We start from the raw sequence: 22,625 nt of genomic DNA, 5'->3' as shown, positions 1-22,625 counted from the left end.
TATTACGATGCTACCGACCCAGGCCCAGTACCCAGGAAAGAGGAGGCATTATGGCAGGGCGAATTTGATTAAGCTTGCATTCTACCCGGGTCATTTTTGGCTCAGAAACTTAAGTGCACAGTATAGGGAAAGTCTAAATGTCTTGCTACATTCCTGCTGCCTGAGAACGATGAAAAAGTGGCCAGATAATGGCTCTTTAGAGGCGAATCCTCCCCATGCTCAGCCTAAATGCAGCTTTACCAAAAAAGGCTATGTTTACCCCTCCTGTTTGTAGTGCCCGTTATCTGTTGGCTTGTGGCTCGGTAGACTGGAGGTCGGGGTGCGGGCTTCGCTTGGCGGGAGGAGCTACGCTAATGAAGCATTTGCTTGTGCAGGTGTACGCCGCGGTTTCCATGGCAATGGATTTCAACAGGTCACTGCCCCCTCTGTTGCTGTTCTGTTCTGAGCTCTAGCGGTCAGAGGGTGTAGGTCAGAGAGGCAGGGCAGTGTCGTTAAGCTAAATGAGTGGGTGAGAATTGCTCTGTCGTTTTCCGGGAAACAAGTGCACGCATTTCCGTTATACTTTGGCATTTAAGCCTCAGGTTTGGCCTGGTATGTGGACACCGTGCTCTTTCGTGCAGTTTCCCCTGCTGAATAATCATCGGAATCATTCCGAGAGCGAAAACAAGTGAATTACCCAGGGATGCCACGGGAATGGAATCAGGCTGTTTTGATATTTCTCTCTCTCTCTCTCTCTCTCTCTCCCTCTCTCTCTCTCCCTCTCTCTCTCTCTCTCTCTCTCTCTCTCTCCCTCTCTCTCTGTCTCTCTCTCCCTCTCTATCTCTTTCTCTCCCTCTCTCTCTCCCTCTCTCTGTCTCTCTCTCTCTCCCTCCCTCTCTCTCTATCTCTCTCTCTCTCCCTCTCTCTCTGTCTCTCTCTCTTTCTCTCTCTCTTCTCTCTCTCTCTCTTTCTCTCTGCTCATGTTGCCATGGTGACCTCCACAGGCATGCCTGTGTCTGTCTGGGGAGTGGTCCCACCATGGAGGAATAAAAAGAAGGAAGAAGGGAGCTGCAATCTCAGAGTGGACCGAGATCAGAGCGTTCAGAGATGCTAATAGCGGAGAAGGAGAAAGGGATGAATGGCAGAAAAGAGCAGAGGATGAGGGTGGCTGGAGAGAGACAGAGATTAATAAAAGGGAGGGGGTGTGAAAATGAAGAAAGGAAGCATTGAGATGGAGGCTGAAATGCATTAGTGTACAGTGTTGACCTTTCGTTTAATTTTCCTTCCAGCATGAGATCTTGCATTCCTAATCCAGCTCAATAAATGAGGAAGAAAAACATGCCAGACACCCCCTCATGCACAACACCGCAACAGGTTCCTGCCTGTGTGTTATGTCCGTGGTTTTTCTGAGAGGTCTTCATACAGGCTCGTAAAACGCAGCTTTAGATGATCTCAGAGATATGCTTCCGCAGCATCAGTCATTTGAGACAGACCGAAGACCGCACCCCACCACTCGCATCGAAATGTATGTCCCGTTCCTCTCACAGCAGAATGGCTCTGATTCTGCAAACTCACAGCGGCCATGCTGACAGTGATAATATTATCCTTGTCTATGATTATATCAGTAATATCAGAACTAAAGTGGGCTGAATTGTAATATTAGTCTGTCGTGTTCTAGGCAATATTTATTTATTTATTTATTTATCAATTTATTTACTTATGTATTTAGCCTTGTTACAACAGCCAAATAGGTTTTTGGGGGACAATTAAAGTAATCGTACTGAAGTGCATCATCTTGTCATCTTTCTGATAATGAGGAGGCAACGAGCGCTTTATGTGCTGGTACTAATTGCTGAATGATTGGTTAATTGTAGGGTCTACCTGTATGCGTTATTTACATACAGCTGCAGCAGTGATGGAGGTCCTGCCACGCCTACTCCTGTTTTCAAGCATTCTTTCAAGTACCAGTTGCTTTCTCCTCCGGCGACTCCACCCCCCCCCCAAATACGTGCATGTGCGCAATCGTCAGTCCCCCGCTTCAAAGGGACGACACACTGGCAGTTGCTAGGAGACGGCTCGTTGTTGCCGTGGCGTTGGTCTTCAGGTGGTCTGTTTGCATTGATGTGGGGTTTTGGTGGGAGGGGGTTGACCCTGAGCTGTTGATATGCCAAGGAGGCCACTCCTTTTCCCCATAATTCTTCTCTTTCTTCATCTAAAATTTAACTTGCACTGAAGCTCAAATTATGCTTTATCGTCATGACTTCACACTACAGTATTGCCAAGACAGAGCTACAAATGTGTAGCGGTGTTCACAACAGCAATGGTGCCACTAATTCACCTATTTGGTAAAAAATTATTTTAATGAATAAAGATGGAAAATATAAACAAAGTCAAATTAATAACCAAAATACTCCGTATTGGACAGAAATATTGGTTTGTTTGGCAGCACAGGGTCTTTAAGGCTGTGGCAAATTATCATCTTGCTGACAGATAACGTTTCTTCCACTTCTCCATGAAGGAGAAGAACATTAGCCTTAATGTATTCTGAGTGCTAATTAGGCTATGGCATTTGTCCTTCAACATTTGATAACAAGATGTAGTTGTTCTCTCTTTTTGTCTCTCTCTCTCTCTCTCTCTGTATCTCTCTCAGTCCATCTGTCTCTTTCAAATTCAGACTGTTGGCAGATGTAGCTTTTGCGAAGCATACATGTTTGAAATGTATTACAAGCCGAAATGGAAACGTAAAAATAAAAACCGGCGTGAAAGTAACAAAAGAAACAAAAAAAGGTGATTGGCCGACTCCGCTGTCCGCTTTCCTTAAACCGTTTGTGTGTGTCAGCGCCGTGCTGCGTGTGTGAAATGGATTCAGCGCTCTCAAGCTGAGGGCCGGCCATCTTTAACCCGTCGTGCTCAGCACCGCGTCGGTAATGCGCGGTGTGCAGGGGAGCTAAGCGTGCGGAAAATATTGCCGACAAATCAATTACCCTGGAGACAGATGGATAAATGTACTTCTGCCGTGACAGATGGAGACCTACTGAATCTTTCCTCCCTCCCCACCCCCTTTAATTTCCTCCCACCCTCTCCATCTTTCTATGCTCGTTTGCTTTCCCTCGAATGCTGTATTTATATCAATCGACATCCCCTGTTTTTCTCTATCTCTCTATCTCTCTCGCTCTCTCCTGTAGGTGGGAGATGCGATGAGGCGGATGCAAGAGAGAAACAACATCGGGAAAGTAATCCTGCTCCCGGAGCCAAAGAAGGAAGAGGAGAAGAAGGAAGAAGAGAAGAAAGAAGAGGAGAAGAAAGATGAGAAGAAAGAGGAGAAGAAAGAGGAGCCCAATAGCGAGGAGGCCAAGAAGGAGGAGAATTGAAATGGAGAGCCAGATAGAGTCAGGAAGGCCACTGAGAGCCCATCTCCTGGGGGCAGGGTTTTATTTTATTATTTTGCGTGTGTGTGTGTGTGTCTGTGTGTGTGTCTGTGTGTGGGTGTGTGTGTCTAGGGGGTGGGGTGGTTTTACAGCAGTCTGAGTCACCCAGACCGACTCTCAGCCCACCCACTCCTCTCTAGCATTGGTACCATCCAGCCCTGGTCCTGCAGATTCCACCCTTACCTTCTCTCTCTGTGCGTATGGTTCGGTTTTCCGTGAGTGAGCTTGCCGGTCACACACAGCTGAATTTGCTTAGCTAAACCTATAAACGCAGCTTTCAAATGAAATTTTCCCGGAGTGATGAAAATCAGGCCCCTGATCTGTGAACCTGTTGAATTGCATGCTTATTTAGAATGGAGGCATCAGAGGACTACAGATGGTATTCCGGTCCAGAGCTGGTGACTGTTGCTGTGACAACTGTGTTACGAGACTCGCAGTGCCTACCCCACCCTCTGGCAGACCTGATGCGGTTTAGATTCCTCTGAGTGCCCCCCCCCCCCCCACGATTCACCCTGCCCCTGTTCCAACCCAGACTCACAGACAGGCAGAAAGATTTTAGGCAGAAAACCTTGCCACCTCCCCATCCAGTCTCTCATGTTTCAGACCCTGTGCTAATGATGTCATTTAGTCGTAGCAGAAGATGAGTCAGTGTTGCAGGTGATTGGTTGTTTGCTGCCTGGCACGATATGGCTGCATGTGAACCTGCTGACTTCCAGTAAGGAGAGTCAGCACGTTATCTCCTGCATGTAACGAGCACGCACCTGTTTAACTGTGGTGAAGACCCATTATCTATAGCTTCTTAGTATCTCCTGTGATTGTTTATTTTATTTATGTCTATATTATTGACATATCTGAAGCGTTATCAGGATTATTGTTGCGCTACACTGGTTTTCATCTACTAGCACTAAATTTTTCCGTTATCTATTTTGTCAGAGATTTAACAGAATGATTTTAATGTGGCTTCATTAATCATGTTTTCCGGTTGTGTCATTGTGATAGTCCGCAGAGATGCTATCACTTTTAAAGATTACTACACATTACACAGAGTACTTACATTCACAAGTACTGGTCGTTATGGGGAGAAGCTAAAATATGTAAAATGACAATAACAGGGGCATTATTCCATTTGACAGGACTGGTGTCTCTGCCAGTTTTACAGAATCATCGTCCAGCGTTAGTGTCCCTCCCTCCGCCGTCCGTTAAATTCTGATCGTTTCTCTGGATCCAGTCGTTCATCATTTGCTGTGTGCCGGGAGAGCATTGCTCTCATGCAACCTTTACCCTTTCCTTTAACGCAGGCCTGCTTCCTCTTCTCCACCTCCCTCTCTCTCTCTGTCTCGCTCTCTCTCGATATTCAAGCTGGTCGGCATGGCAACAAGAATCCAGCTTGTCAGAGATGGTGACAAGGTCTGCCTCTCTCTCTCGCTCTCTCTCACTCTCTCTTTCTCTCTCTCTCTGCCTCTGTCTTTCTCTCCAGTCAGAAGCGCAGGTTTGCACAGCCCACTCTCCCCCTACTGAGAATGTTAGGGATTGCTCTGAACAAATCCTCTCGCAGTGGACCATTGGCTACAGCACAGGAAGGTGGCCAGTCACTCATCAGATATTGTAGGGTGAAGAGGGATGGGGTTGCCACTTCAGGATCCCCCTCTTTTGTGGAACAGGGTGTTGATATTTCAAACCCCCCCCCCCCCTCATTATTTTATCCACCAAGACCAAACTGAGTGTGGGCATTATACATATGTGGGCTTCTACCAGAGATCCTCTCAGATGAGCCCTCACTGTTGGTCATGTGTTCAGCAGTCTGTTCGAAGGATCTGAATGCAGGTGACTGTCTCTTTGCTCTTCTTTGTCTATATGCCTGCACAGTCCTAGTGCTGCCCCAATTGTAAAACTGAGGTTTCGTTTTTGAGTTCTGGAGATTCACTTTCCATCTGATTAAATGGCAGGCGGTCAGTACTGGGAAGAGTGGCCCCATTGTTTAAATTCTGTTAGTGACTGACTAAAATGCCTCAAATAAACAAAAAAAACTGAGTGTTTGCTGTGGAAACTTGGTGCAGGAATACGCCATGGCAATGCTGCTCTAATGGGAACAGCACTGCCCCTTCTGGTTTCCTCAAGAATAGCGATTAATTGCTGTGATGACACTGAATCACTGTGAGCAGGGGTCTGCAACCCTGTTCCATGAGGGCCAAACGTACCTGTTGGTTTATGTTCACACCTTAAAATCAACATTAAGACTCCAGGCCCCAGAAACCCTTTGGCTCTCCAGGATCAGAGTTGCAGACCCTGGACTGTGAGGGCTCAAGCCCCATGTGCTTACTTTCAGCAGTACACTCCCCTACAGTACACTCCCCTACATTCTGTACGTCTGTGGGTCCAGACCAGGTCTGTGGTGGCTCAGCTCTGACCAGTGACTTTGTAAAGTTTTAAAAGTTACGAATTGTTCTGTCACGTGTGTGTGTTGTTAGTTGGTGTATGTATGTGTGTGTGTGTGTGTGTGTCTTTGTATGTCTGTGCGTGTGTGTGTGTCTGTCTGTCTTTGTATGTCTGTGTGTCTGTGCGTGTGTGTGTGTGTGTGTGTATGTGTGTATTTTTGAGTATGTGCGTTCAGTACATCTGTGCGTTTGTGTGCCCTTAGTGTGTGTGTGAGGACATTGGCTAATCGCATTTACCCCATTCATTACTAGCTTTATCCTCCACAATCTCCAGTCTGATGCTTTTCCCTTCCCACACTCATCCTCTCCATCGCCCCCTCTCCTTTCCCTGGCCCGTGCTCTGTAGTATGTGTCAAGACGGTTGTTTTTGGTATTTTGCACGCTGCTGGCTGATTTTATTGCACTCGGTGGGATGGAAATCACACACCCAGTGCACAGCAGATCCGTTCCAGGTTTTACTGCTTGCATTCCTGCTATTTCTGCTGCCAAGCAAGTCAATATAAATCTAAGTCTGTGAATTCACCTGAAACAAAGAGACAAACAGTCGGTCCCAGTGCTCAGAGATAACGTGCATTTGCCTGCAGCTGGTAAGACCTGGGACGGCTTCCAGTCCGCTTTGCATTCGGGTTTTTTTTTTCCTACCCCAGCCTATTGGGGGGGTTTGTGTTCTCTAAGGGTCTGTTCTGTTATGCTGGGCTATTTGTATTCCTGTGAATGGTGGTTTGGTTGTCAGTAGAGTATTGTGTGAGTAACAAACGTTAAGTGAAGAATGTTGTACTTTCTATATTTTCCAGTTTAAGGGTTTAAAGCTCAAAGTCACACTTAACACAGGGACCTGATACATTCCTTAAATGTGATTCCATTTTTTAATGCTTCGTTGCTCCGAACAAGCGTGCCAAATCATATGTAAACTTCTCGCTATGCCTTTAAGAAAACAGCATTTATTGCAAAAAAGACACAAAAAACTACTCAACAGATTTTTGTGTTGCTTCCCAAAGCATTATGAATTTCTGGCAACTTAAACAGTTTGAAACAAGTTTTCCGCTAACCTTGTGCATAACTGTAGTTACAATATAACTACAGAGTTATGGCTTCTCATCTCAGAGCCTGTGACTGAAGCTCCTTGGGCTTTTTGTTTTGCTGCAGTGCTGATCTGTGCCATTTGTTTTTCATTTCTCTAGTGGAATTCAGGTACTCCTTGTGCCTCACACCCCAACCCCCTCTCAAAAAAAATACCAGTTTACCTCCATCAACTGCTTATCCTCATGAACCACTCTGCACTGTTTCTGGATCAGCTTGTACCAAGGGCCCGTTGACTCCAAAATAGGGTACAGGGATTTGCACTTGTCTGTTCATCAGACCACACAATTTATTTCTGCAACAACAAGAAAAATAACAAACAGAAGCACTGCGTTGCTGTGGTGAATACATTTTCTGAGGTGTGATTCAGGCACTTGCATAGGGACACAGAGCAAAACACAGACCCACTCTTCCCATTATAACTGCAAGAAAACCCAAAAAGGTTCCCGGTCTGCCCGAGTTGTATTTTTGAGTATTTCGGCGACATTCCTCTGGCACGCATCACCGGATCTCTTCCTCGCGGCTCTTTAGGATGACTCCTCGCGGTCTGGGATGTGAGCGAGGAGGAAGAAAATGTTTTTCCCAGCTGCGAGAGCGAGTCGCCAGCTGCAAGGAAGCTGACCTCCGCGTCCGCTCATCGCCCGCTCGACACTTTCCGCTCTTTCCGCGTTGTCTCGGCAGACTTTGCTGGTGTCGCTTTCAACACTCTTTGTCACCCAGTGAAAGGAAAACAAGACGTTTCCATCTGCAGTAGAAGAGGGCTGCAGTTTTCACTGCCTGTTCGTGTCATTCGCTTCAGTCGCTGAATGGTGTTGTAAATTTTGGCTGCGGCTGAGACAGTCTCGCCAGAGGATGGGAGGGAACTGCGAGTTTTCGTAAGGAGGGTTGCTTCTCGATGATACTGTTTTCCCTCAGAGGGTACCTGTATCCTGATGGATTTTCCAGATTTGTCTCTCCCCCCACACCCTGAAAAATAATACGTTTCAAACCAAGCCCATACCGAGTTTTTGATGCAAACTGGAACTGCAAATGTTATGGCCATCAGTCCCAAGTGTTTATCATCAGGACTGTAGTTCCAGTTCCTTAAATGATTACACAATCAAGTTACACAATAGATGTGCCATACCCACAGTGCATCCATAGAGTTGTTTTTGAAGTGTGACTTCTTTATGTGCCCACAAATACGCTTATTTGATTGGTTAGGACCGCAGTATTCAGGGAAAATTGTCATTAGGAATATTGTGATGTGTCTCACTCTCCGTTGTTTTCAGTATTTCAGTAGTATCAGGTCAGTGCAAACTGCGGTCGGCATTCGGCGCCGCCCAGCGACACGTTTTCACTGGCAGACGCTTTGTTCTCACGTGCGAGTGCTTGTGTAGTGTTCACTTTTTAGTTCACAGTCCGGTTCCCCGTCACTGTGGTTTCCCCTGCCAGGCTGGCCATATTTTTGTAAGGCTTATGCACAGTGTGGAGTCAAAGCAGTATGATTTAGATGCCTTTTCAGTACAGTCTACGTGTCAACGGCCAATTTGTCGGCGTCCCCCTGAGAATGCAGGCCACAGGAGGCTCTTGTTACAAGCACAGAGATCACCTTTAGCTGGTGGATGGAAAAACTGGCTTTCTTACTCTGTAGAGTGCCCGTGTTGTCCCCTCAGTGTTTGCATTTTTAAGGTTTCAGAGGAACGCGACTTCCTGTTCCTCCCTTTTGTGTTTGATCGAGGTGCCATTGTCCTTGTCTACAGCACTGCCTGCGTTGCTGAAGCATGATTGAAAGTTCATTGATACGTACCTCTGTCACTGTAGCACTGAAGGACTGAGCCTCTCCATCACATCTACCTGTGCTTGCAACGAGATATTACACAGGCGCGTTGTCTCATCTTCTAATGTTTCATTTGAATCAGTGTTTCACACAAACCACCTTTTTCCTCTTTGTATTTAAACCCTTTGAGTAAATGCTGCTTCTGTGCTTGAATCCGGGTCGACCACGTTGTGTGATGCTGTTCACATGGACTAGAACTTGTATTGCTTCTCTGCATAATGTTACCATATGCCTTACATGTTTTCCGAAATTAATAAAAAGCATAACAAAATTGATTGTGGGATTGAGTTTTGATTGTGTGTTGATTTCTGTGTACTTGATTTTTGGAGGCTGTACATACATATTTGTTATTATGCTGGTAAAATGCAGATTTTTTAAGAAGGTATTTTTATCTATTTTTATTTTTTTCTATGTATTTTTAAAAATATCTGAATTGGATAGTGAAGTCCTTTGATTGACAATATATAGGAATTGTGACTTTGATCTGATGAACAGGAGAATGTTACTGCATCTACATGGACCAGTTTTTTTGGTTTTCAGAAGGACCGGGCCATGATTTATTATCAGAAGCTGAAGAATGTGGCAAACAAAAACCCTGTAAAACAATGTAACCTTTGTCACATTGTCCACTAGATGATATCTTTATCTGCCTCTATTTTAGAAGTCACCGGAGTGCAGTGCTCCCAGGTAAGAAGTTTTATTTTAGTTTTTACTTGTCAAACATGCAATATTTGGATCATTCAGATTCAGATTCAGATCAACTTTATTATCCCACACAGGAAAATTTGTTTGGTCCAGTGCTCCAGAACAACATAAAAACACCATAAAATCAAGCATAGACCGTGTCGCCGCATGCGCAGGCGCCCCGTGCTATATTACATTACGTTACAGGCATTTGGCAGACGCTCTTATCCAGAGCGACGTACAACAAAGTGTATAATCATAACCAGGAACAAGTGTGTTGAAAACCCTAGAGCAGTGGTGTCAAACTCGTTGCCATGGAGGGCCGTGTGTATGCAGGTTTTCATTCCAACCAATTAATGCTGCCTTAATTGAGTCCAATTACTCATTCAGCCATATGCGTTTAACTGCATTGAAGCACAGAATATAAGAAAATTTTTATTTAGACAATGCGGGTCACCATAGACGTCGGGTCACCATTGTGCACAAACCTGCATCCCTAATTCAGCAAATAATTTAACTAATTATATAATCAAGATCTGAGGCTGGAATGAAAACCTGCATACACACGGCCCTCCATGGCAACGAGTTTGACACCACCGCCCTAGAGGGAAGTATAGTTCCAAGTGCAGGGGAAAAGCGCGTAGTTTAACTTGGACCCTGTAGGTTAATTTGATTAACACAAACAAAAACAGCAACAAAGCAGTCTATGCAAATAATACAAGCAATAGTTGAGTAGGCACGAGTGCAATAACTAAGTCAACTAAGATAAACAGCTTACCTAGCTGCAACCCTAAGATTACATAGTCAATTAGAGACTACCGGGAGGTAGGGAGGGATGGGGAGAGGTGCAGCCTGAAGAGGTGAGTCTCCATTCGTCGCTTGAAGGTGGTCAGGGTCTCAGCTGTTCTGACCTCCACGGGAAGGTCATTCCACCAACGTGGAGCCAGAACAGATGGGAGACGTGACCAGGAAGCGCTATTGATCTGAAAGAAGGTAATTAAATTAGTTCATCCCTGAGCATTGACAATTTACATTGTGTTTCCTAATAAAAATTTGAGAAACCTTTAACATACATTGGAGTTAGTCAGATTCATGGGAGCCATGAACGGCTGAGGATGGTGTATTACAGATGCAAGCAGTCAAGACTATCAGCAATTTTTAACCATTTACTGCAGTATAAACAGTCATTTCTAAAATATCCATATTTTTGATAAAGCACTTAAACTGTAACTGAAGTAATTTTTTATTCTGGAGATCAGTCATTTGAAATTTCTAAGGCCCCAATGTGGTGTTCCTGGGGAGTCTACTGCTGACCAATCGTGAGGTCCCAAAGCCCGTTTTCTCTAAAAAAATAAAAAAATTAAAAAAACTAAAACAAAATAAACAAAAAAACAGTTTGACAGCACCCCCTATGGGCAATCTCAGTATTGCAATGTCTCCGGGCTGCTGCTCACCCTCATGTGTAATACATGACTTCAGTATGAAAAACTGTAAACTCAAGAAAAGAGGAAAGCATTTTGGTAATGAAAGAATGATGAATCCTTGATGGATTGAAGAATATAGTGTTTTATCATCTAACCTTCCTGTCCTTAATTAATAATTTTTGTGCAGGACACTATCACGGGCCCGCCTTCCTCTTCCACAGCTGTCCCAACAGTGGCAGCCGCCCATCACTTAGAGACTTCAAATGTATCCTCAAAGCAAGGAGTTTGGGGTTCATCAGACTCTCTATGGTGAATCTAATGTGCAGGTGGAATCTAATGTTTCCAGTAAAGAACATAAAAAGTGAAAGATGAATCTCTTCATTTTAGGATTCGTCCTTTCATTCAAGGGCCCCATGTTTGACTTTGTTAACTTTAGCCATTCCTCTGCGCTGACTGAATGTTGGTGATATCTGGATGTTCATTTTATTCAAAATAGTGTATGATATGAAGTCAATTTGGCCACAGCTCTCAAGAATCAAAACTGGAAACTCCATAATCTGTGTGTCCTGGCCCCTGCTCACTTCCTGAAGTCAGGAGTAACTTGTCCTCCTAGTCCAATCAAACTCTTTGAGATTCTTCAAATTCTACTTCCCAATTCAGCCTGCAACATGCATTGCTTCCAACACTGCCCAACATCTGCCTGATTGTAATGGGAGGAGAAGTTCTATACTCATAAACATGTCAGCCAGCATAAACCATAGTTTGGTCCAACATTTGTTGCCAGCTTTGCTAACCCAGCTGCATTGCTGTCTTTTGTCACAGAGGAGCTATTTATGGTCCCAATATTAAGTTTTCCAATTTATCCTATTACCATAATCCATTATATAATTATTTGTTTTTTGTTATGTTATTTGTTGACAAGTCTTGCACATTTTATCCAGTTATATTATGGCTATGTTCACACTAATATTGAAATAGAACATTCCATTAATCTTACAGTCTTGAGTAGATAAATTGCCAGAGTAATTTTTCCATAATGCCAACTCCAGCTCTCATTTATATTTGACCTCTAAATGTTAAAGTTCTGTAACATTTCAGGATAAGGCTGCATGTGTGACAATTGTTACTGTTTCATCACATGCTTCAACCCACTGAACTTGTTTTAACTCTCCTCTATACCACTGAGGGCCAGGTTATGTGCCCCGTTAGGAACAGTGACATCCGGCTGCTTCCCCTTCGAATTGTAATGAAATTGTTGTGGAGATTATTTGCCCATTTCACTATTGATATATTTTGGCATACTGTGCACCCAGATTCTCTGGCTATATTTGGACATCTGCTGAACAAAAGCAAAGCTATTTCCAAACTTCATATGAACATTTTTTTCTCTGACATGAACCATATTCATTAATCATTCTTGTATGAGGTTGCAGCAAAATCCGTAAACCTAAGGTTAGTCCTAATCACTGTATTTTGATGTCCCATGGTTCAAAAAGCATAGAATTTTAAATAATTCACAATTTCACATGGTCTCAGTGTGTCAAAGTTACATATCCAATACTTTTTTACAATGTTATTAGTTCTGAAGGCTTGAAAATGTTGGCAAGTTGTGTGTGGCAAATTAATTTAATTACCTTCTTTCAGATCAATAGCACTTACTTTCTTGTACATATTCTGTAGTTATGCTTGGAATTTTACAAGACTAAACTTGTATTTATACATTAGCATTTAGGCCATGATAGATATGCTGGAACAGTTGTTTCCTGTTATTTAAGTAAATAAAGGAAATGTTAAACATATATGATTTTATGTGATAAAAATCATTTAGGGTTCCTCAACCTGTTAACTCCATGTTCTTAGTGGACCCCATGCTCTGGTATTAAATCTAATCTGTGCCACTGCTGACTGTGACCTTGCAGGGCATCTGTCATCGCCTGGGGAGAATGATTTCAGTTGGTGGGATGTTCATGACTCATTGTGCACCAACGACTCCTTGTGGTCAATGGGATCCTCACAGTAGGTTCAGGCTGCAGTGTCCTCCACACGCTCAGTGTCTGAGCAAGCTTAACTAGTGGACTGGAGGGAAGAGAAGCAGTGGCTGACATAATTTCTGATATAACCCTGCGCTTCTCTGCACTCTCCCAGTTTGACAGAGGGGGTTTCAATGGTGACATCAGTGTACAGGCACATTTGGGAATTCAAATTTGGAGATAATTAGAGCCAAAGCAAGTGTACCATGCTTGTAGCTCATGCATCAGCTAATTGTGAGTTTTTGGGGCCTGCTGGGTTCAAAAATTATACCCATTCATACGTTCACCTTTAACATGACCTAGAACATTTCAACAGTGAAAAAGTAAAAAAGTGAATGTGACCAAAGAAAATTTGGTTTATTTTAAAAACTCACATCATGGTATAAGTGGATATGCACTTGAGAGTAAATGCTTCACTTCAGACCAAGTACCACTTTGTCATAAAAACCACTTGTGACTTGCAGTCACACAGGTACAACATGCACACATAAATTGATTAATAAAATTCACAAGTTGTACTTTCCCTTATCTCTTGGGATTTTGATTTGTATTTTAATGTTATTCCCCTTGGACTGTATCTTATAGAATATATTTTACAAACTGGGCTAAATGATCTGTTCTCATCATTGTGTTCTTATATCAAGTCATATGTACTCATCTTTAAAATTTGAAGACGGCCTTAAAATAAGAACATATGATAGATAATTATGACAAAAACATGCCAAAGGACTTCCAACAGTCCATCATACAGTCTACTACATAAATATTACCTGCACATCAGTGAATGAATAGTACATTATTTATTTCTGCTGTAATTCAGTTTTTATACAGCAGTGGAATAGTGTGTAGATGTACAGGTACATTGCATTTGTTTCTATATAACAAGAAACACAAGAAGATAGGTACAAACATTTATTAAAGATTTACCTTTTAGACAAGATAAACCCAGTTGTGTAAGTCATGATGCCAAAATTGTCCCAAATGTTCAGTTTCAACACAATTTGATTTTATTAAGCAATTTTGAAAACAATCTGATACAGGTACCTGATTATTGCCCACACTAATATAATCAAATGCTGAGTGTTTTATCATGGTGTTAGTAACTTTCCCAAAATAAAATAGTAAGTGTACATGTGTATGTTTGTGTGAGAGGTTAGTTAGACCTCCCATAACTGACATCACACAAAATCAAAATCAGTGAGCGTGTATTTAGCATAAAATTAGAAAGAGTATAACTAACATTTCCACAATTTATATGAACTGACATCCAAGTTGCTGATGGATCCAAAGAGAATGATGAGAACAACAACCATTTTAATCACCATTTTGTAATCAAGTATAAAATGTTTTTCCTATTTTTAACAAATAATTATTCATTACAACTGTCTGTAGCCAAAGGAAAAATAATTACATGAAAATTTATGTAAGCAAACCAATGACTGCTAGCATTTGTAAGTGCAAAGACTGACACTGTCAGAAAAGAGGATACATATTTATTTTATGATTAAAATGTATGTATGTATGTATGTTTATGATTTATGTATAAAATATATGATTATATAAAACTGTACAGTAAATTGTGAGCAAGGTCAATCTGACTGCAACGGACTTTAGCTTTTGATCTTGTCTTTCGCAGTATCTCTATCTTCTTCAGTGTCCAGGAGTTTCAGTGCTTCAGTCAAGCGTCTGATATAGCTGGAGTCTGGGTAACCATTCCTGGGATGGAAGATAACACAGTAAGTACAAGTACAACACCAATGCAAGACAACAGGCTATGACTTTGCAGATCAATAATTTATCTCCAAAATTTGTCTTCAATCCTTTAGAATGAAAGCAGTTTTCTGTTCTTTCTCTACCCTAATGGGAATGTTCTCTCTGGACAATAACTATGTGGCTAGAGACTCACACAGACTTCCCTCCATCCATCTTAGTCTTGTGTGGGATGCATCCCCAGGTCACCCTTCCACCCTTGTGGCCTTCTGTGACAGTGAAGGTCAGACCCTCATTGAATGCCCTCTTTAGCAGTGGCGCCAGCCTCTTTGTCTGCTTGTTGAGTGGCAGGAAAGCTTCAAAGACGCCCCCTTTGAAAGGAGCTCCAGGGTTGGGGTGGTCTTCCTAAAGTAAGAAGACATACATAAAAGACAAAGCTTTGTTAATTTTGTTCAGCTTTCAAACGATGAAACTGAAAATGTCTTTCCTACATCCAAATTCCACCATCCCATTCAACCATCCATGACTAACTTCTATTTATCCTGTCCAGTCCAAATTACAAAAGAATACTCATTTTAATTAATAATGGTTCAGACACAAACAGGGCAAAATCCATCAAGTACCAGGAATTAAACCATAGACAAGAAAAAAATTACCCCTTGAATGCCATCAGGAATGTTGTAGGTGAGCTTTAGAGTCGTATCCTTAATGTGCCCAGGAAGGTTCATGAATATCTCACCAAAGCTCATGGTACCCTTTATGCCCCTGACCTCCTCAGCTTTGGGGCAGACCTCACAGGAGGCATGCTCACAGAGACACTGGGGGCAGTAAGCATTTCCACATGCCATTCTTGATACAGAGCTCCTGCTGGCCCCACACAGACAGGCTAGGTCATCTTCTTGGGTCTTGTTTTTGCCTGGTATCTCCTCTGACACAGTGGCACCCTGGCCTTTGGGATATTCTCCCTCTGGGCTCTCTAATCCATCAGGGCCTGGGGGAATATGTCTCTCCTGTGTGATAATGTTGTGAGGTTTTGGGTTGCTGTCTTTATTAGGTGCCACCGCCTTCTCAATGGTATAAGCTAAATTTGGCAAAGAAGTTGGTCCACTGTCTTTCGGAACATTCACTCTCCAGCCTGCTACTGTTGGTTCGGTCAGTGATGTGTCAGATTCAAGGTTTTCCCTGCTCATAGTCCACTCCAACCCCAGCTTATGTTTGAACACTGGATCTTTCTTTTCCACTGATTGGTTTCCTCCTTCCCTCATTGCTCTACTGTCATGTTTCTTTTCCTTCTGGCTAGAGTAATTACCCTGAGGGTTGTCTTTCCTTCTGCTCTTGGACTCCAGCTCTCTGTCCATTTTTGTGTCTCTGCTATATTGTCGGCTATCTACAGATATGAGCCCAGAGGTTTGGGTCATGTCATCTTTTAGCAGGTTGTGGCCTCCTGAGGCAGTCTCTGGGTTGTTCATATTATATGTTGGCATCTGTGGTATGTTTTCAAGTAAGAGACAGGAGCCATCTAGGCTTTCCTCCATCTCCTTCTTTCTCTGTAGACCATTGCAGAAGATTTCCAACAGTTTTGTAACAACCTGCCCACACAGCTGATCAGGCCCCATGATGAAAACACTCTTACTCATTGGCAAAATCGTTATCTTCTCAAACTTATTCTGCAACTCTATGCAACTCAGCACTAGGGTTTCATCCTTAGGGTTAGTCACTCCCAACTTTGCCAGTGACAACTCTTCTGTACAAAAGTCTGTCGTGACTTTGGCAATCAGATTCCGTAGCGCCTGCTGGCAGAGACCTACTCTTGATGAGTCTGCCCCCTTGAGGCAGATAGTAATGGTACTTCCTGATTTGCATTCCTTCACATTTAAGCCAGTAGTCAGGTTCTCTATTTGAGTTTTGTAGCAGTCCTTCATGTACAACCAAACAGTTAGACGAACCACCACCTCCACACTATAGATTTCCAGTGTGTCAGCTACACTATTGCTGAAGCTGCTGGTTCTAACTCTGTTTGTCTTCCCTTGACTGCCTACAGGAGTGGTGCTATCCTTCAAATCCTGTGTGGCCCTGCCCTGGCCAGAGAAGCTGTTAACCCGTCTCAGCTTGGATTGAGTTGTTAGCCCTGATGATGGGATCTCAGCAGTCTGGGCCACTTTGTTTCCAAACAAGTCCATGTGTTGCACAGTGCTCTGCATGTTACTAAACTGCATAGGTTTATTAGGCAGTACAGCACTTGTAGGTACCATGTTTGATAGGTGTTTGCCTTCCTTGGAGGTGGTGTAATGAGGGCTAGACCTTCCAAAGAGCAAGTCATTCTCAGTCTGATTTTGTCCTTGGTTGTCCCACAGACTGTTTTCCCTAACACCAAGACTCCCCGACCCGAACACTGGCCCACTGCCCAGCTTGTAACCACTGTCTAATTTCTTCTTGGATGTTGCAAATAATAAGTCCTTCTGTTTATCCCCAGGTTCTGTCGTGTCTCCCATGCGAAATCCAATTTCATTATTCCCAGTGGTCTTACTCCCTGCTTCCATGAACTTAGCAGCTATCTTGTACTCCTTGCCTGCTTCCATTTTATGTTTTCTATGTGGCTTATGCATTGTATCAGTTGTACTGAAATCTGATGTAGAAGGCAGAAACAGGGAGTCACTCTCATTTGCAACTAAAGGCCTGGTGTAGCCAGCTCTTTCCAGTGTGGATCCACCCTCTGTACCTTGCATATCCAAGAAGAACTGCTTAGCCTCAGAGACATCACTGCCACTTCCAACAATGTAGATGTTCACCATGTCATCACTGAGCAGTATTTTTGGCAGTCTCTGCTGCAAGGCCTTAAAGGCCTGCTGGAGACCCTCTGTGGTGATGCCTTCCTTAGGTAGCTGCTCTTTCCGTAGCTGGGCCTCTTTTTGTTGGTATAACCATCCCAGTTCCTCGTGTACTCTCTGCACTCGCTTCACCTCCTGCTCTGGATACCCTGGTTTTGCCTGTAGGTAGACAGTGGTGATATCCTGGGTGCAGAGGTCCACTGTTTCTACCCTGTGTTGGTTCAAGATGTGCTGGTACTGCCCTATACAGTGCTTCTGTAGGTATCGGTAAATGTCTGAGTCCATGACCAGGAAATATTCCTCCAGTGGAGCCTCTTGCAACAGGGAGTCTGCACCATCTTCTTCTTCTCTGTTGTACTCCAGTGCATGGTCAGCGTAGTGACTCCTTTCAGAGTTCCCCAAACTTTTCAGATCCTGTCTTAAAGCTTGTCCTGCATTCTCAGTGTCTATCTGTCTCTCACTGCTCTTGGAATGGTAAACTGGCTGTATGGCAGAACTGCTTTTCTCTGTTAAAGCTTGTCCTGCATACTCAGTGTCTATCTGTCTCTCACTGCTCTTGGAATGGTAAACTGGCTCTATGGCAGAACTGCTTTTCTCTGTTAAAGCTTGTCCTGCATACTCAGTGTCTATCTGTCTCTCATTGCTCTTGGAATGGTAAACTGGCTCTATGGCAGAACTGCTTTTCTCTCTTAGTGAAAGGGCATCCACTCTGTCTTCTGTGCCTTCTGGCTGACGGGTGGCTGCAGAGGCCTGTGGATCAATCAGGTTCAGAAGATGGCTGATCAGAGCCTGGACCTCAGAGTAGCGGCCCTTTATGTCACAGAGTTCTTCCCGCGCCATGAAGCTGAAGTGTACATCAGGGAAGCACTGCTTCAAGCTGGAAATAGCCACCTTACCCAGGGGCAGTCGACTATAGTCTACTGTCACTGCAATGCACAGGAAGACCTGAATGAAAAGGGTGAGATAAGAAGAAAGATATGTAACTGATGTAAGGCAGCACAACTAAAAATTGTTACTCTTTGGTCTCCTTACCTCATCTGGGTCCACTTCTTTGCAGAACAAACTCACAGTAAGTTCAAACTTCTTGTCATCCACCGATAAAATGTGCTTCCCATATTGGATCACTCTCTGAGCCACTGCAAAACAAAAATAATGACTCAAACTATGCGAAAAAGGCAAAGCCAATTTAGAAATTGAATCTGTAGTTCCCTCTAGAAACCTCTAAATCATTTAAATTAATACAAGCAATAGAGATGAATTTTAAAAAATTATGAAAGCAGTATGATAGCATATTCCTTGTGGGATCATTGGATCTTCCCAATTATCTTTGTATATGTTTTGGGAGATTTTTTCCTTTAAGGACGCAAATGCTGGGAGCGCATATTAGCTCATTACTAAGACACATAAAGATTTGTCTAAATCAGTTTCAGTATTTTGACAATGCTGGCACATTCAGCATACATTTCACAGTCTAAGAGAGTATAGTTTTATTGTATAATGAGCTGCAGGTGTGGCAGAAGTAGGAGTAATGTTCACTGGCTAATCAGGATGCTTTTCAGGTTGCTATGCTGAAATGCTGACATGTGACCATACATATATACACATACCTGACTCTGAAATGTCATCAGTGGTTTGTAAAGATTGTTTGATTGTTTGTTCTTGTGTTACCATGTAGAAAGTATTTAACTCAAATTGGGTACACTTCTCCCTGAGGTTGTGACACCATTGTTTGCCAATTGCTCTGGTTTTATACAGTAGTGTGCCTTGCCTACATACGGTATCAATACCTACAGTTCTACACTGCCATGCTTAAATTATTTATCTGTGAGGGATGAAAATTAGTTGATGATATAAAAGATAATAAAGATAGAATAAAGATACTTTATTATTCTATTATTCATCATTTGTTGTTTTGTTCATGTATTCCATTCTGAACTGTATATTTTCCTATATTCTTTTGACCAATATGCATTTCCTTTCCTTATTTCAAACAAGTCATAGAACTAATATATCATGATTATTTATTTTTCATTGAATATTGTACTGTTATGGTGGTAGCATCAGTGCACAGATGCCTCATTATATCTCATTATATTCATCCATCCATCCATCCATTATCTAAACCCACTTGTCCTGAGCAGGGCTGCAGAGGAAGCTGGAGCCTGTCCCAGCGTGCATTGGACAAGAGGCAGGAATACACCCTGGCCGCAAATCTATAGCAGGACACACACATCATTCACTCATCACACACTCATACCTATGGGCAATTTTGGAGTCTCCAATTAGCCAGCCTGCATGTCTTTGGACTGTGAGAGGAAACCGGAGTAACCAGAGGAAACCCACGTGGACACGGGGAGAACATGCAACCTCCACACTAAAGGCCCCACAACCTTCTTGCTGTGAGGCGACAGTTCTACCCACTACACCGTGCCGCCCCCTCATTATATTCAATAAATCCTTATTTTGCTAATAACCCCCTAGAAAAAAATACCCACCTATTAAGAGCAAATGATTGAATTTAAGACCAGGTACCTGGTGGCAAATGCAATTGCTTATGCCACATAAAAACCTTCATCTGCGTTTTGAAGAGCTGTTTATGTAAGTACCAGGATTTTTGCCACGTCAGAACTGGCCTAGTAACTTATAACCTACTTCTCTACTCAACTAATACACACTCTCATTCCACTACTCCTACTTTACCCCACTCCCCAGTCCATTTGGAGCCAAATTATCTAGCCTATGGCTGACCTTCACTGTGTTCAAAAGTGATGAGGGCACAGCCTGTCACAGACTTGGGCAGAGTGATGGAAGAGATCTCCCCTCCTCCGTGCCTTTTCCTCAGGAAGTGGATCCAGAGCTTGTCTGTCAGTCGTTTCTCCTCAATGTCAGTTGGCACGCCACACACAATCACAGTTCGACCTTCTCCCTCCATCTTGTAGATCTGTCCTCAGCTTCCTTGTCCATGTTGGAATCAAATAAGGTAATTAGAACAACACCATTTAAAGGCTCCAAACCAGACACTTGATCTTGATGCCTTTTTCCACAACACACATTATGCTAGGTCAATTCTGGGAAGTGAATTATTCTGACATTATTATTTGGAATAATATGGGTTTTACGAAATAGTTCTGAACTAAATTAGCTTTTAAATCTGACTAAATAGTAATTGATCATTTTATATGTCTGTTATTGTAATTGTTCTATATAGTTGTCACATTAAATTCATTTACACTTATTGAGCCTCAAATTATTGACCCCCAATCGGTGGGCTACTTTGCTAAGGATTTAAAACGTCAGTTTAAGGCAATGGTAATTTAAGCGATATTGCATCAAAGACTATTTCAATACAGCGAAATGAACCAAAGTGAATAGGCCTATATCTACGGAGAAAGCGATATCAACAAAACATTGTACGAGTCTAGGATGTGAACAAGCTATGTATCTGTGTAGCAGTGACAAAACATGCGATTCAATCATAATACAGACAGTATTTAAACTGTATTTTCTTCTCTTGACGCCTATGATAGCCAAATAGTCTTGTGATTTTAACGTAACATTTATCGTTTAACGTTTAACGATTATCAGTAAATATTCGTAAATGAAAAATGCATTCGAGGAAGTGCATTAATCTGTAGAAAGAGAAAACTGTTATTTTCATAATTTTGTATGCCTCCATCAAAACGTCACACTTTTAACTATATTTAAAAGGACAGTAAGTCACTTAAAACAAATTACCTTTTTATTTTCTCGTCCGCAGGTGTCCAGTGCACTTACACTTCAACCGACATTTTCAAGGAACAGAAAGTGAAACACACACACACACACTCCGCCCGCACAAGGTAGTCTACTTTCTCCAAATCAACACAAGGTGGCGCATCTTGATTAGGCATGTTAAAAGGTTGACAGTCCGTCATATAACAAGGCCTAATACCAGATGCGATTATTTTCAGGTTCATTTAAAACTATTTAATATTCCCATTTTTGTATTTTAGAATAAATTATGTTTTATTTCCGCCCAACCTGGGTCTTTGTTGTATTTATTTTCATAGATTGCAATAGATTGCAATGCCTTGTTTTTATATTTTTGTTTATCTGTTTTTTATCTATTGTGAAACACTTTGCATTGCGATAAGATGTATGGAATGTGCTATAAGAAGGATGATCGATGGACTGTAGGCCATCCCACTCTGGAATGTCGAATAGTCCGCCACTGCAGCCGCTAGTGTTCTATGCGAGATCCGCGGTTCTTCTCTGAAAACAGATGGTGCCCAACAGCTAGGCTTACTTTTTTCCGCGTTGTAAACAGCAGCTAAGCTAGCCCAGAGTGGCTAAAGACCTTTCATTTGCGGCTTTGACACGAAAATGAGTTCTAATATATTAAAATTCTTCTGGCATCTCCAGAAAACGTTAAATAATCCCAATTGCTTTTTTGTATACCACTTCACCTAGTTTGACACGTGTACATCTATATTCAGTTATTGCTGTGTGTTATTATGAAATTGATGTAGAAAAATAAGACACAAGGGCATACATAGAACGTGATGCAGTAGTCTTCATGATGTAACAGTAATCAGTTGTTTCGAGCAAATCAAATATATATATATTAAAGCTGACCAAGTTTTATTTAAATTTTTTAAAAAATCAGTTTAAATACCTACTAGCTACATTACCTGGCCAAACGTAAGTACTTAGTGCATTCGACTACTTCAGCCACACCCACTCCTAACAGGTGCATAAAATCAAGCATACAGCCATGTAATCTCCATAGACAACACTGGCAGTAGAATGGGTTGTACTGAAGATTTCAGTGACTGTCCAACCGCCTATTCAACCAGTCAGTTCATCAAATTTCTGCCCTGCTAGAGCTGCCCCGGTCAATCAGTGCTGTTACTGTGAAGTGTAAACGTTTAGGAGCAGCAACAAAAATCATCTGTCCTCGGTTCCAACACTCACTAACAAGTTGCAGACTGTCTCTATGGAGCTTCATGAGATGGGTTTCCATGGCTGCTCACAAGCCTAAGATCACCATACACAATGCCAAGCATCGGCTAGAGTGGTGTAAAGCACATCGGCATTGGACTGTAGAGCAGTGGAAACGCATTCTCTGGAGCAATGAATCAGGTTTTTGACAGTCTGACGGTCAAATCTGGGTTTGGCGAACGCCAGGAGAACGCTACCTGTCCGAATGCATTGTGACAACTGTAATGT

General features: G+C 42.6%; 2 protein-coding genes across 2 annotated transcripts in view; one reads left to right on the top strand and one right to left on the bottom strand.

Moving 5' to 3' along the window:
• The window catches only part of LOC135247900 (synaptic vesicle membrane protein VAT-1 homolog), a 30,198-nt gene extending 21,186 nt beyond the window's left edge, over nt 1–9,012 (top strand). Inside the window, exon 6 of the mRNA XM_064321873.1 lies at nt 3,165–9,012. Within this exon, the coding sequence (XP_064177943.1) occupies nt 3,165–3,350 (186 nt within the window). The 3' untranslated portion in view covers nt 3,351–9,012. The remainder of the gene's footprint in view (nt 1–3,164) is intronic.
• Nucleotides 9,013–13,660: 4,648 nt separating this feature from the next.
• Nucleotides 13,661–21,294, bottom strand: LOC135247899 (uncharacterized). The gene is made up of 6 exons (XM_064321872.1): nt 21,153–21,294; nt 20,166–20,372; nt 18,450–18,553; nt 15,246–18,362; nt 14,786–14,994; nt 13,661–14,595 (listed from the first exon to the last, which is right to left on the bottom strand). Exons 2-6 carry the CDS (start codon nt 20,347–20,349, stop codon nt 14,490–14,492), a joined length of 3,720 nt encoding a protein of 1,239 aa, XP_064177942.1. The 5' UTR covers nt 20,350–20,372; nt 21,153–21,294; the 3' UTR covers nt 13,661–14,489.
• Between the last annotated feature and the right edge of the window lie 1,331 nt (nt 21,295–22,625).

The sequence above is a fragment of the Anguilla rostrata genome, chromosome 2 (genome assembly GCF_018555375.3).
Source record: "Anguilla rostrata isolate EN2019 chromosome 2, ASM1855537v3, whole genome shotgun sequence".
Classification (NCBI taxonomy): domain Eukaryota; kingdom Metazoa; phylum Chordata; class Actinopteri; order Anguilliformes; family Anguillidae; genus Anguilla; species Anguilla rostrata.
The sequence above is the reverse complement of the archived record's forward strand: the minus strand, read 5'-3'. Positions and strand labels throughout refer to the sequence as shown.

Coding starts and splice junctions, on each gene's coding strand:
- LOC135247899 (XM_064321872.1), bottom strand. CDS start 20,349: ATGGAGGGAGAAGGTCGAACTGTGATTGTGTGTGGCGTGCCAACTGAC. Junction 14,995..15,245: donor TTCCTGATGGCATTCAAGGG/GTAATTTTTTTC, acceptor TTCTTACTTTAG/GAAGACCACCCCAACCCTGG. Junction 14,596..14,785: donor ATGGATGGAGGGAAGTCTGT/GTGAGTCTCTAG, acceptor CTTCCATCCCAG/GAATGGTTACCCAGACTCCA.